Source organism: Oncorhynchus tshawytscha, linkage group LG13, assembly GCF_018296145.1.
Source record: "Oncorhynchus tshawytscha isolate Ot180627B linkage group LG13, Otsh_v2.0, whole genome shotgun sequence".
Lineage (NCBI taxonomy): Eukaryota > Metazoa > Chordata > Actinopteri > Salmoniformes > Salmonidae > Oncorhynchus > Oncorhynchus tshawytscha.
In genome coordinates, this window is record NC_056441.1 from 43,439,513 (window position 1) to 43,451,885 (window position 12,373).

Below are 12,373 nucleotides of genomic sequence, written 5' to 3' on the forward strand. Positions count from 1 at the left end.
TAACAATCAGAGCAGACAGTGTCCAATGTTCACTCTACACTTCTGCTGTTGCTGTTCATTTGCTTTTGATGCACTTTACCTTTACTGTTCATTTGCTGTTCACTTTCCTTTGCCATTAATATTCCTTTGCTGTTCACTTGTCTCCCCTGTTAATTTCCCTTTACTGGTCATTTTGCATCTGGCTTTCATATTCCCTTGCTCTTAATTTGCCTTTGCTGTATCAGACTCTCCCACAGGGTAAACACCTATCAGTCTGTGTCTATTCATCTTTGTGAAGTGACCTTGATGTGGATCACATGGCTGCTGTTCTTTTATGCCCATAAGCATACACCTGTATTTGTGCTCCTGTACACAAGATGATTAACTTTGTTCTGTTCTCACTCATTCGTACCTACTGGGAGTGTTGGACTTGGGTGCTTTAAGCTTTTATGTCACTGAGTATAGTGGGCTGTTAAAACTCGTAAAATCTTTCTCTCTCTCTCACATCCACCATGTACTTACTGGAAACAGTAGCATTGTGAAGGGTTCATGTGGTTTATGTTGGACAACAAGGCTGACAGGATCTTCCCAGACCACACTTACCATTGTTACTGCAGTTCTGGTTGTCTTTGTCAGAGGCCTCTTTTTCAATCTAAAATGTGGATAAGGAAAGGAGAAAAGTGAGAGACAAGAACCATCGGCAGAGAGAGGGGAAAATTGACATTTAGACTGCCTAATGTCGTAAAATCCATTGTCTAAAACTCTTGGGCCAGTAACCGAAAGGTCGCTGGTTCGAATACCTGAACCAACAAGGTGAAAAATGATCATCATTTATGTGCCCTTAAGCAAGACACTTAACCCCGATTTTCTCCAGGGATGCTGTACTACTATGGCTGACCCTGTAACACATTTCACTGCACCTATCCAGTGTATGTGACAATAAAACATGTATTTTTATATAACACTGTAAGACAATGGCTGTGTTCCAAATGGCATCCTGTTCAAGGACTTTGCATAATTTTGTGAGTTGAATTGGTGCATGGGTATTCGTTAGTTGTTATGTACCGTATTTTTCACACGCACAGCATACAGAGTCTAATTCGAGAAGCGGGAAATAGCCTATCACCTGTCAGATAACGTGAGAGCTCCTAAAAAAAAAGACTGTACTGGAGTGAAACGTGCTTTTATAAACCCAACAATTCTAAATGCAATCGCGTGTTAAAAACGTTGATGGCCACGATTAAAAAGGACCACCATTGTTATTTCTCATTCTCAACTCATAATTCCAGTGCATAGGCTAGTCAACATTAGGCGCCACTTTGAAATGTGAGCTTGAGGCAGTATAATAATTTAAACACGGAACGTTTTACTTTACTTAATGAGGTATGTCTTACCTTGCTTCAAAGTAGCCTAGCAAAAATGTGGAGGCACATTTATTTTATAAAGACTTCCTAATGCCATTAACCATAATTTGTCTACTGTTCTATTGGTTTTCATATCAACTTTCTCTCATTGTCCAGGCACCAAAGGCACAATCCTAGTCATATTAGCAACCGATCCTAGTTGTTGCATATTTAGATTCCCCCTTTTTCTGAGTTGAAGAGATTTTCATCTGTCACATTTTTTACATTTCATTGAACCTTTTTACACATATGGAACCTCTTGCATTAGGTGCGCTGATTAAAACTGCACTGTCCCACGAATCGCATTTTGGCAAATGACGTTTAATTAGCTGCTGCATTACAGGAGTTGCATGTACAACAATGTTCCCTCTAAGCTGCGTGCGGTTCCACCTCGGACTGCCACGCAGAAGAAATATGGGCCCGCACAGAGAAGCACGAAATTGAACATCACTCAACTTTCTACAGTTTTCCCCTTTAGTTAACAATCAACGTTTCGCTCTTCTGTGGCAATTGTGATCGAATCAACGCAATATTAGCTAGTTTCAATGTAACATACTGAAACAAAACGAACTACGCAAGATTTAGGATGCAAAACTAACTGCAAGAGATTTTCTTGTAGGCAGAGCACATTCTAATTGCATTGACAGGCACGACTCAGGGCCCATACTCCACACAGACCGGTGCGCCATAACCAATCAGAGCTGCAGTAGGCCTCTATATGCAAATAGCCATTGCCATATATGGATCTGTGCAATTCACACTGAACTGGACTGTGTTTAGGCTACAGTATGAGTGATTGCGAGTAGATGCCTTGTTTTGAGATCAAAGTGAGAGCTGCAAGTAGCCACGTGTGCACATTTGTTCATATTCTTTGCTAGTTAGTGAGTTATTAGTTCATTTCTAGTCAACAATGGTGGAGTAGTTGCTTCCAACAAGAGCACAAAATGTGTGCATTTCTAGCCATTTTAGAAAGGCAAGTCAGGTAAAGAGCTTTATGTCTAAAAAGGGAAGTGTTGTATTTCAGATGGACTTGAATAAGCTAAGCAGCCAACAGGCAGAGGGTAGCATAATTTGATTTTCTGTAATAATGGGATGGGAAAAATAATAGATTGTATTTTGTAAAGTGGTTTCTTGCATCAAACAACATTTTCAGTCACCTTGTCTGAAGGACAAGTGGATTTACAAGTTAAATGTCAAGCCCTGCATGTTTTTTCCCCACCAAAAGTCTGATGGAATGTAGGCACTGAACACCACATATTGGCTGCTACTGTAAGCTGAATGATAGAACAGCTACTTCCATGTTAAAATGTAATGGGATGCATTTTTCTCCATGGTTTTTTATGATACGCCACTCTGGTAGGCCGACAGCCTTTTGACTGTAAGACTTGCTATTGTTGCATGTTTCCATGAAGCTCGTAATGAAAAACGGACATTCCCTGTATGCATGAATAGTATTTTCCGACTGTGCTCATTGCCACACCCCATGCCTAAACCCCTTTTTGATGCAGAAAAAAACCCTGTTATTCCCTATATTAGTGCACTACTTTTGACCAGGGGCCTCACTTACAAAATATACCCCAAAATGTGCATGCGCCAGTTCACACAAAAGTTGAAATTTTAACTTTACGTATGTGCTCACCTCCCTGCAAACATTAGACCATGTGTACGCACATCTGCTAGTGGTTGAAATATGGTATTGCAAGCTGGCAAGTAAGTATTTTGTGCAAATGGAGGATATGATGAAAAGGTTATCCATAAAAAACTACAGCATTAACAAGAATGCAACCATTTGCCATTTGTGAGAAGAGCAAACATCTGTGTTTTATATTTAGAATCAACAGAAGATCAATATATTTTGATTTGTTTAAGACGTGATTCCATTTGTGTTATTTCATGCCTTCACTATTCTACAATGCAGAAAATAGTATGAATGAAAACCCTGGAATGAGTAGGTGTGTTCAAACCTTTGACTGGCATCTTTTCCTATTTTATAATCCATATAATCTTTTCTGGCCGTAATGGATTCATATTTCCGAACGAGACATACAACAATTTACCATGCACATCTCATTTAATTGTAAATAGCTAGAGTAACTAGATAGGTTATATATATATATTTAAAGTTGTGCGTGGTTTATAATACCAGTATAAATTTGAATTTAACAGCTGATCTTTCACATTGAAGTAGGCCTATGTATCAAGTTTTTAATTGTTCCAGATAGAGCATAAATTACTGCTAAAGATTAGAACTTTCTGCCAACACAGTCAATAGACTAGTAGCTTATAGAAAATATTTGACAGTACTGGTAGGCAGTATTGCTGTTCGATAGGAGCGCGACATCATTGCCCAATTCATCTCAGAGCCTAGACCAAGGCAGTGCATATCAACCAGATAATAATCTATTGATAAACTAAATATTGAACTACAATTCGTCACCACGAAAGGTGAACAGAGGCGTTTTCCAGGGTTTTAATGCTCATTCACAGTTTTAAGACAATGCTGATTTAGAATGAAAAAACATGCACATGTATGGCATGCAGCAAGTCTCTAAATGTAAATTGTGAAATTCACGCAACAGCTATGAGGCCCTATAGCCCTACGGGCCCTTGTCAAATGTAGTGCACTATAAAGAGAATAGGGTGCTATTTGGGATACATCCAATTAGTTGTGTATTGGAGGAGAAGGAAGGGTGTAACTCTTACCTGTTTCCTCCACTTGAGCTCACAGAAGACCCTCTCAAAGCACTCGTGCATGTAGTTGAACTGGGGAGAGACGACACTCACTTTGTTAGAAGAAAGCTCCAAATCTATTTTTTTTAATCAACAATGTCAATGTCCCAAAAGTTGCACCCTATTCCCAGAGCTCTTGTCAAAAGTAGTATGCCATTTGGGACAGACGCCACTCTCAATTTCTATATCCTGTTGTATTCCATTAATGGCTGTTGTGTATTGTAGACTCACGTATGGTGTGAAGATCTTGACCCAGCGAGGTTTCTTCTCCCCCCTGGCGTACTCAAAGCAGAACGCCATGCCCTCCTCGTCGGTGTCCCAGCGCTGCATCTCCGCCCACTCAAACGATATCACCTGGTTCTGATGAAGCAGAAGAAAGAATGGTAAGTACACACACACACACAGTATGAGCCAGTGTGTACACACTCAAATGTTTTTCCTTTTGTTCTGTGTGTGATAGAAACGCCGCACACACGCTATAAGTCAGGGTACTCATACTCCAATCTCACTCACCTCAAGCGTGCCATCCTCTGTGCAGGCGTGCAGCTTGAAGTGGTGCATGCTGATGGCCGTGATGACGTGGCCCTTCCTCCGGGAGTCACAGGAGCAGTGGGGGAACATGACCTCATTGTATCCCTCACAGGAGCGCAGCAGACTCAGATACTGACAGATACAAGACAACAGACCGCCATCAACCACACAGGTAGACACCAAACAGGAACGTACACATACAATATACAGATGAATACACCTACACATTATGTCAGCAATGGACAGATAACAGCGACAAGAAAGGCACACTCACACTGTACATTATGAGATGCTTTTATCGAAAGCGACATAGTGCATACATTTTACGTACGGGTGGTCCCAGGAATCGAACCCACTATCCTGTGTTGCAAGCGCCATTCTCTACCAACTAAGCTACAGTGGACCACTTGCAATGGGAAGAGACGAGAAAGAAGAGATTAGAAAAAGGGACTAACCATGGCCATCTTGCGCTGCTCTGCCAGTTTTGTCAGCTGGTAAGACTTGTCTTCTGTTTTGATGAATCCCTTCTTCACGTCATCCAATGCCTTAGCAGACAGAGAAAGGGGCCTTTGTTAGAGGCCACATTTCATCTAAACTAGCAAAGAGCAGTGGCACGCATATGTAATCTCATTCAAACTGACCACAGATCAGTTTTGACACAGTAGGCTACCCCTGACTCAGGACCAGTAAGTCACCCAGAAATGTTTCAACTACAGACAGAATCTCAAAGCCCTTGAAAAGCAAAACAAACAAAATAAAACAAAGCTAGCTATATGACAGAGTAGGTCTGGAACAATGTTACCTCCATTTTTTGGGGGCCATGAGCAAATTTCAGGTCTGCTGAGTGCAAACCTGAACTATGTGAAAATTCTGTGCAACTTCTGGCATGCGTTTACTGTGAACACAGAGGCTGTACCTGCTTTAAGTTAAAGTTGGCTACTGTGGCTATTTAATCAATGTAGATCTACCAGTGGCCTATCATCAAAAGCAATGGAGAGAAATGCATCCCATAACATTATGACATGGAAATAGCTGTTCTATCATTCTGCCTACAGAAGCACCAAATGTGTGGTGTTCAATGTATTATATATTATTTTTGCAATATCATAGACTTGGTTTATAATACCGGTATAAATTCAAATTTAACAGTTGAGCTTTTACATTGAATTAGGCCTATGTATCAAGTTTTTAATGCCATGTGACCTACAGTGAAATGCCTTTGCTTGCCCTTTCCCAACAATGCAGTAATGAATATCAGTAGTACTATAACAAAAAATAAGAATACAAAATGTCAAGTAGAACAAAAACACAAGAAATAGAACTGTAACTAATACATATAAACTCAGCAAAAAAATAAATGTCCTCTCACTGTCAACTGCATTTATTTTCGGCAAACTTACCATGTGTAAATATTTGTATGAACATAACAAGATTCAACATCTGAGACATAAACTGAACAAGTTCCACAGACATGTGACTAACAGAATTGGAATAATGTGTCCCTGAACAAAGGGGGGAATCAAAATCAAACGCAACAATCTGGTGTGGCCACCAGCTGCATTAAGTACTGCAGTGCATCTCCTCATGGACTGCACCAGATTTGCCAGTTCTTGCTGTGAGATGTTACCCCACTCTTCCACCAAGGCACCTGCAAGTTCCCAGACATTTCTGGGAGGAATGGCCCTGGCCCTAGCCCTCACCCTCCGATCCAACAGGTCCCAGATGTGCTCAATGGGATTGAGATCCGGGCTCTTCGCTGGCCATGGCAGAACACTGACATTCCTGTCTTGCAGGAAATCACACACAGAACGAGCAGTATGGCTGGTGGCATTGTCATGCTGGAGGGTCATGTCAGGATGAGCCTGCAGGAAGGGTACCACATGAGGGAGGAGGCGGTCTTCCCTGTAACGTAGTGTTGAGATTGCTTGCAATGACAACACGCTCAGTCCGATGACTCTGTGGCACACCGCCCCAGACCATGACGGACCCTCCACCTCCAAATCGATCCCGCTCCAGAGTACAGGCCTTGGTGTAACGCTCATTCCTTCGACGATAAACACGAATCCGACCATCACACCTGCTGAGACAAAACCGCGACTCGTCAGTAAAGAGCACTTTTTGCCAGCCCTGTCTAGTCCAGTGACTGTGGGTTTGTGCCCATAGGCGACGTTGTTTCCGGTGATGTCTGGATAGGACCTGCCTTACAACGGGCCTACAAGCCCTTAGTCCAGCCTCTCTCAGCCTATTGCGGACAGTCTGAGCACTAATGGAGGGATTGTGTGTTCCTGGTGTAACTCGGGCAGTTGTTGTTGCCATCCTGTACCTGTCCCGCAGGTGTGATGTTCGGATGTACCAATCCTGTGCAGGTGTTGTTACACATGGTCTGCCACTACAAAGACGATCAGCTGTCCGTCCTGTCTCTCTGCAGCGCTGTCTGAGGCGTCTCACAGTACGGACATTGCAATTTATTGCCCTGGCCACATCTGCAGTCCTCATGCCTCCTTGCACGTTCACGCAGATGAGCAGGGACCCTGGGCATCTTTCTTTTGGTGTTTTTCAGAGTCAGTAGAAAGGCCTCTTTAGTGTCCTACGTTTTCATAACTGTGACCATAATTGCCTACTGTCTGCATGTTCATTAATTGTTTATGGTTCATTGAACAAGTAGTGTTTAAACCCTTTAAAATGAAGATCTGTGAAGTTATTTGGATTTTTACAAATGATCTTTGAAAGACAGGGTCCTAAAAAAGGGATGTTTCTTTTTTTGCTGAGTTATATATATATATATATATATATATATATATTCACCTTTAATTTAACTAGGCAAGTCAGTTAAGAACATACACGTAGATACAGTTGAAGTCGGAAGTTTACATACACCTTAGCCAAACACATTTAAACTCAGTGTTTCACAATTCCTGACATTTAATCCGAGTAAAAATTCCCTGTCTTAGGTCAGTTAGGATCACGACTTTATTTTAAGAATGTGAAATGTCAGAATAATAGTAGAGAGAATTATTTATTTCAGCTTGTATTTCTTTCATCACATTCCCAGTGGGTCAGAAGTTTACATACACTCATTTAGTATTTGGTAGCATTGCCTGTAAATTGTTGAACTTGGGTCAAACTTTTCAGGTAGCCTTCCACAAGCTTCCCACAATAAGTTGGGTGAATTTCGGCCAATTCCCCCTGACAGAGCTGGTTTAACTGAGTCAGCTTTGTAGGCCTCCTTGCTCGCACACGCCTTTTCAGTTCTGCCCACAAATGTTCTATAGGATTGAGGTCAGGGCTTTGTGATGGCCACTCCAATACCTTGACTTTGTTGTCCTTACGCCATTTTTCCACAACTTTGGAAGTATGCTTGGGGTCATTGTCCATTTGGAAGACCCATTTGCGACCAAGCTGATGTCTTGAGATGTTGCTTCAATATATCCACATAATTTCCCCTTCTCATGATGCCATCTATTTTGTGAAGTGCACCAGTCCCTCCTGCAGCAAAGCACCCCCACAACATGATGCTGCCACCCCTGTGCTTCATGGTTGGGATGGTGTTATTTGGCTGGCAAGCCTCCCCCTTTTTCCTCCAAACATAACGATGGTCATTATGGCCAAACAGTTCTGTTTTTGTTTCATCAGACCAGAGGACATTTCTCCAAAAAGTACGATCTTTGTCCCCATGTGCAGTTGTAAACCGTAGTCTGGCTTTTTGATGGCGGTTTTGGAGCAGTGGCTTCTTCCTTGCTGAACGGCCTTTCAGGTTATGTCGATATAGGACTCGTTTTACTGTGGATATAGATACTTTTGTACCCGTTTCCTCCAGCATCTCCACAAGGTCCTTTGCTGTTGTTCTGGGATTGATTTGCACTTTTCGCACCAAAGTACGTTCATCTCTAGGAGACAATGCGTCTCCTTCTTGAGTGGTATGACGGCTGCGTGGTCCCATGGTGCTTATACTTGTGTACTATTGTTTGTACAGATGAACGTGGTAAATTCAGGCATTTGGAAATTGCTCCCAAGAATGAACCAGACTTGTGGAGGTCTAAATTTTTTTTCCTGAGGTCTTGGCTGATTTCTTTTGATTTTCCCATGATGTCAAGCAAAGATGCACTAAGTTTGAAGGTAGGCCTTGAAATACATCCACAGGTACACCTCCAATTAGCCTATCAGAAGCTTCTAAAGCCATGTTGTTTTCTGGAATTTTCCAAGTTGTTTAAAGACAGTCAACTTAGTGTATGTAAACTTCTGACCCCCTGGAGTTGTGATACAGTGAATTATAAGTGAAATAATCTGTCTGTAAACAATGGTTGGAAAAATTACTTGTGTCATGCACAAAGTAGATGTCCTAACCGACTTGCCAAGACTATAGTTTGTTTACAAGAAATTTGTGGAGTGGTTGAAAAACGTGTTTTAATGACTCCAATCTAAGTGTATGTAAACTTCCAACTTCAACTGTACAACGACGGCCCTCCCCAATTTTGCGCCACCCTATGGGACTCCCAATCACGGCCGGATGTGATACAGCCTAGATTCGAACCAGGGACTGTAGTGACATTTCTTGCACTGAGATGCAGCGACTTAGACCGCTGCGCCACTCAAACAGTAGAGCAAAATGTTGATAGTGTTAACTAAAGGAGAAAACTCTAGAAAGTTGAATGAAGTTCAATCTCATGCTTCTCTGAGCGGGCTCATATTTCTTCTGCACGGCAGAGCATTGGTCTGGACTACAACAATTGTCAGCCAGATTTGAAAGTTAAGTATTTTAAGCCTCCAACCGATAGTTGGAACGACAGTCAAGAGAGAGCTCTTACCTGGTGGAAGCAGTAGTGAACGGCCAGAGGTTTGTCCCTGAGCAGCTCCTCCTCCTGAGAGGTGAAGAGCCACTTCCGGAGGGCCAGACAGGTACCCGGCACGGCCGATGTGTAGTTCTGCACATACAACTTGTGGGGGAACTCGTTGGGGGCCAGTTTTCTCACTAGGGAAATGGGGAGAGGTGGTTAAGAGCGCGTCTCAATAGACTAGAGGTTTCACCTTCCTGTCATCAGCACAGATCTGGAAAAACGTAGGCTGTGAGGAGACGGCGTGGCGGAAACATGTTTTGCTGGCTACTTTCATTTCAATTTCTCTGTGTTTGAAGATCAGTGCAGTTGAGGGGAAGGAGACATGGAGAGGAAGCCACTTTATACTACTGAGATGCAACTGTAATCAGAAGAGTAAAGGTGAAAGGGGTCGGTACATGGACTAGCTGTGGACTCCAGAGGAATTAATGAATAAACAGATGAATGGTCTTACCAAAGGAGTGGTTGATGACTTCAAAGAGGGCAAAGTAGCTGGCCATGATGCTGTCCATACCAACCTTCATCACTAAAGCCTGGGGGATGGAGAGAGGGAAAGTACAGTGGCGGCCCATAAGTTATTGATAGTCATGCACCATTCAGTCACATAAGAGCTATGCATGCATTGATATTGATCTAGTGTTATACACTCGGGTCCTATGAGTGCAAACTTTGTCCCAGCGTTGACCCACCAGATGATTCAACTAACCAGGGTCTTGATTTTTATTTTACCTTTATTTAACTAGGCAAGTCAGTTAAGAACAAATTCTTATTTTCAATGACGGCCTAGGAACAGTGGGTTAACTGCCTGTTCAGGGGCAGAACGACAGATTTGTACCTTGTCAGCTCGGGGGTTTGAACTTGCAACCTTCCGGTTACTAGTCCAACGCTAGGCTACCCTGCCACCCCATGATGATTTCATTAATATCTCCATTATTCGTCTGTCCTTATGTTTAGTGTACTTTTATGTACACTTATTTTAATGTGAGATTTTATTATATTTATCCTGCAGATTTTCTTGTGCATATAAAGTGGCTTTGGGTGTCTTGAAAAGCGCTTAAAATAAAATGTATTGTTAATATAGAAGTTGATTGGTTGAATCAAGGGTGTATTCAGTGGTGTACTGACTGAGCAACCAGGCAAGAAAGATCTTGGTCAGGGAGGTGACCAAGAACCCAATGACCACTGACAGAACTACAGCGTTCATTGGCTGAGATGGGAGAATATGCCAGAAGGACAACAGTCTCTACAGCACTTCACCAATCTGGGCTTTATGGGAGTGGCCAGATGGAAGCCATCCTGAGAAAAAGGCAAATAACAGCACGCCTGTAGTTTGCAAAAAGTGATGTGAAAAACTCAGAACATAAGGCAAAAGATTAATTGGTCTAATGAGAAAAACGTAACTCCTCGGCCTGAATGCAAAGCGCTATGTCTGGAGAAAACCAGGCACAGCTCATCACCTGTCTAACACCATCCCTACTGTGAAGAATGGTGGTGGCAGCATCATGCTATGGGAATGCTATTCAGCAGCAGGGACTGGGAGACTGGTAAGGATAGAGGAACAACGAATGGAGCCAAATACTGGAAAATCCTTGATGAGAACATGCTTCAGAGTGCACTCCAGACTTGAATCCCATTGAAAATCTGTTGAAGACTCTGCTGTTCACTGCTGCTCCCCATCTAACGTAACAGAGCTTGAGAAAATCTGTACAAAGCTGATAGACATACCCAAGACGACTCAAAGCTGGGATCGCCTCCAACGACACATCTACAAAGTATTGACTCGGGTGTGAATTACGTAAATGAGATATTGCTGTATTTCATTTGGCCCCAAAAAATCTAATGTTTTCACCATGTCATTATGGACTATTGTGTGTAGATGGGTGAGAAATCAATTTAATCAATATTGAATTCAAGCTGTAACAAAATGTGTCAAAATAAGTCAAGGGGTATGAACACTTTCTGAAGGCACTGTAGCTATTCATTACAGTAGCTAGCTAGCTAGCTAAACTAGCGAGTGCTTTGTTAATTTTATTAGCACCATGTTTTGAGAGGTGGAAAATGCACACACCATAGCCCAGTCCTATCTGGGGCTGCCAAATCATCTCCCTCTCTGCCTTATTCGTGCTTTGTGCCGTCACACTTTAGAGCCCTGCCTCTAGGACTAGAAGTGAGGAACACGGCACTGCTCTATACCTGGTAGACTTTAAAAAATATATATGTTTTATTAAAGAGGTGGATCAGCTTAATATTGCAGAAAGAATGTTGCTTCCATTAAAGTAATTGTCTATCATTTCCAGTCACTATTTCTTGGGTAAATATATATATCCATACACGCATGTATACATATATACAGCTTTTTTCCATCTACGTAACATTGCAAAAATCAGAAACTTGGTCCAAAAATGATGCAGAAAGGTTGCTCCATGCTTTTGTTGCTTCTAGGTTGGACTACTGCAGTGCTCTACTTTCCAGCTACCCGGATAAAGCACTGAATAAACTTCAGTTAGTGCTAAATACGGCTGCTAGAATCCTGACTAGAACCAAAAAATGTGATCATATTACTCCAGTGCTAGCCTCCCTACACTGGCTTCCTGTTAAGGCAAGGGCTGATTTCAAGGTTTTACTGCTAACCTACAAAGCATTACATGGGCTTGCTCCTACCCATCTTTCCGATTTGGTCCTGCCGTACATGCCTACATGTACGTTACGGTCACAAGACGCAGGCCTCCTAATTGTCCCTAGAATTTCTAAGCAAACAGCTGGAGGCAGGGCTTTCTCCTATAGAGCTCCATTTTTATGGAATGGTCTGCCTACCCATGTGAGAGACGCAGTCTTGGTCTCACCCTTTAAGTCTTTACTGAAGACTCATCTCTTCAGTGGGTCATATGACTGAGTGTA

At 42.3% G+C, this 12,373-nt stretch overlaps 1 protein-coding gene across 2 annotated transcripts in view; it reads right to left on the minus strand.

Annotated features, from left to right (window-relative positions):
• Positions 1 to 12,373, minus strand: part of LOC112266637 (sorting nexin-27) — a 45,937-nt gene that overhangs the window by 3,906 nt on the left and 29,658 nt on the right. For both annotated transcript variants that reach the window (XM_024444300.2, XM_024444301.2), the window contains exons 6-12: positions 9,930 to 10,008; positions 9,449 to 9,612; positions 5,099 to 5,188; positions 4,626 to 4,775; positions 4,344 to 4,472; positions 4,086 to 4,145; positions 583 to 631 (exon numbers count right to left, since the gene is read on the minus strand). In XM_024444300.2, the coding sequence (XP_024300068.1) occupies positions 583 to 631; positions 4,086 to 4,145; positions 4,344 to 4,472; positions 4,626 to 4,775; positions 5,099 to 5,188; positions 9,449 to 9,612; positions 9,930 to 10,008 (721 nt within the window). The remainder of the gene's footprint in view (positions 1 to 582; positions 632 to 4,085; positions 4,146 to 4,343; positions 4,473 to 4,625; positions 4,776 to 5,098; positions 5,189 to 9,448; positions 9,613 to 9,929; positions 10,009 to 12,373) is intronic.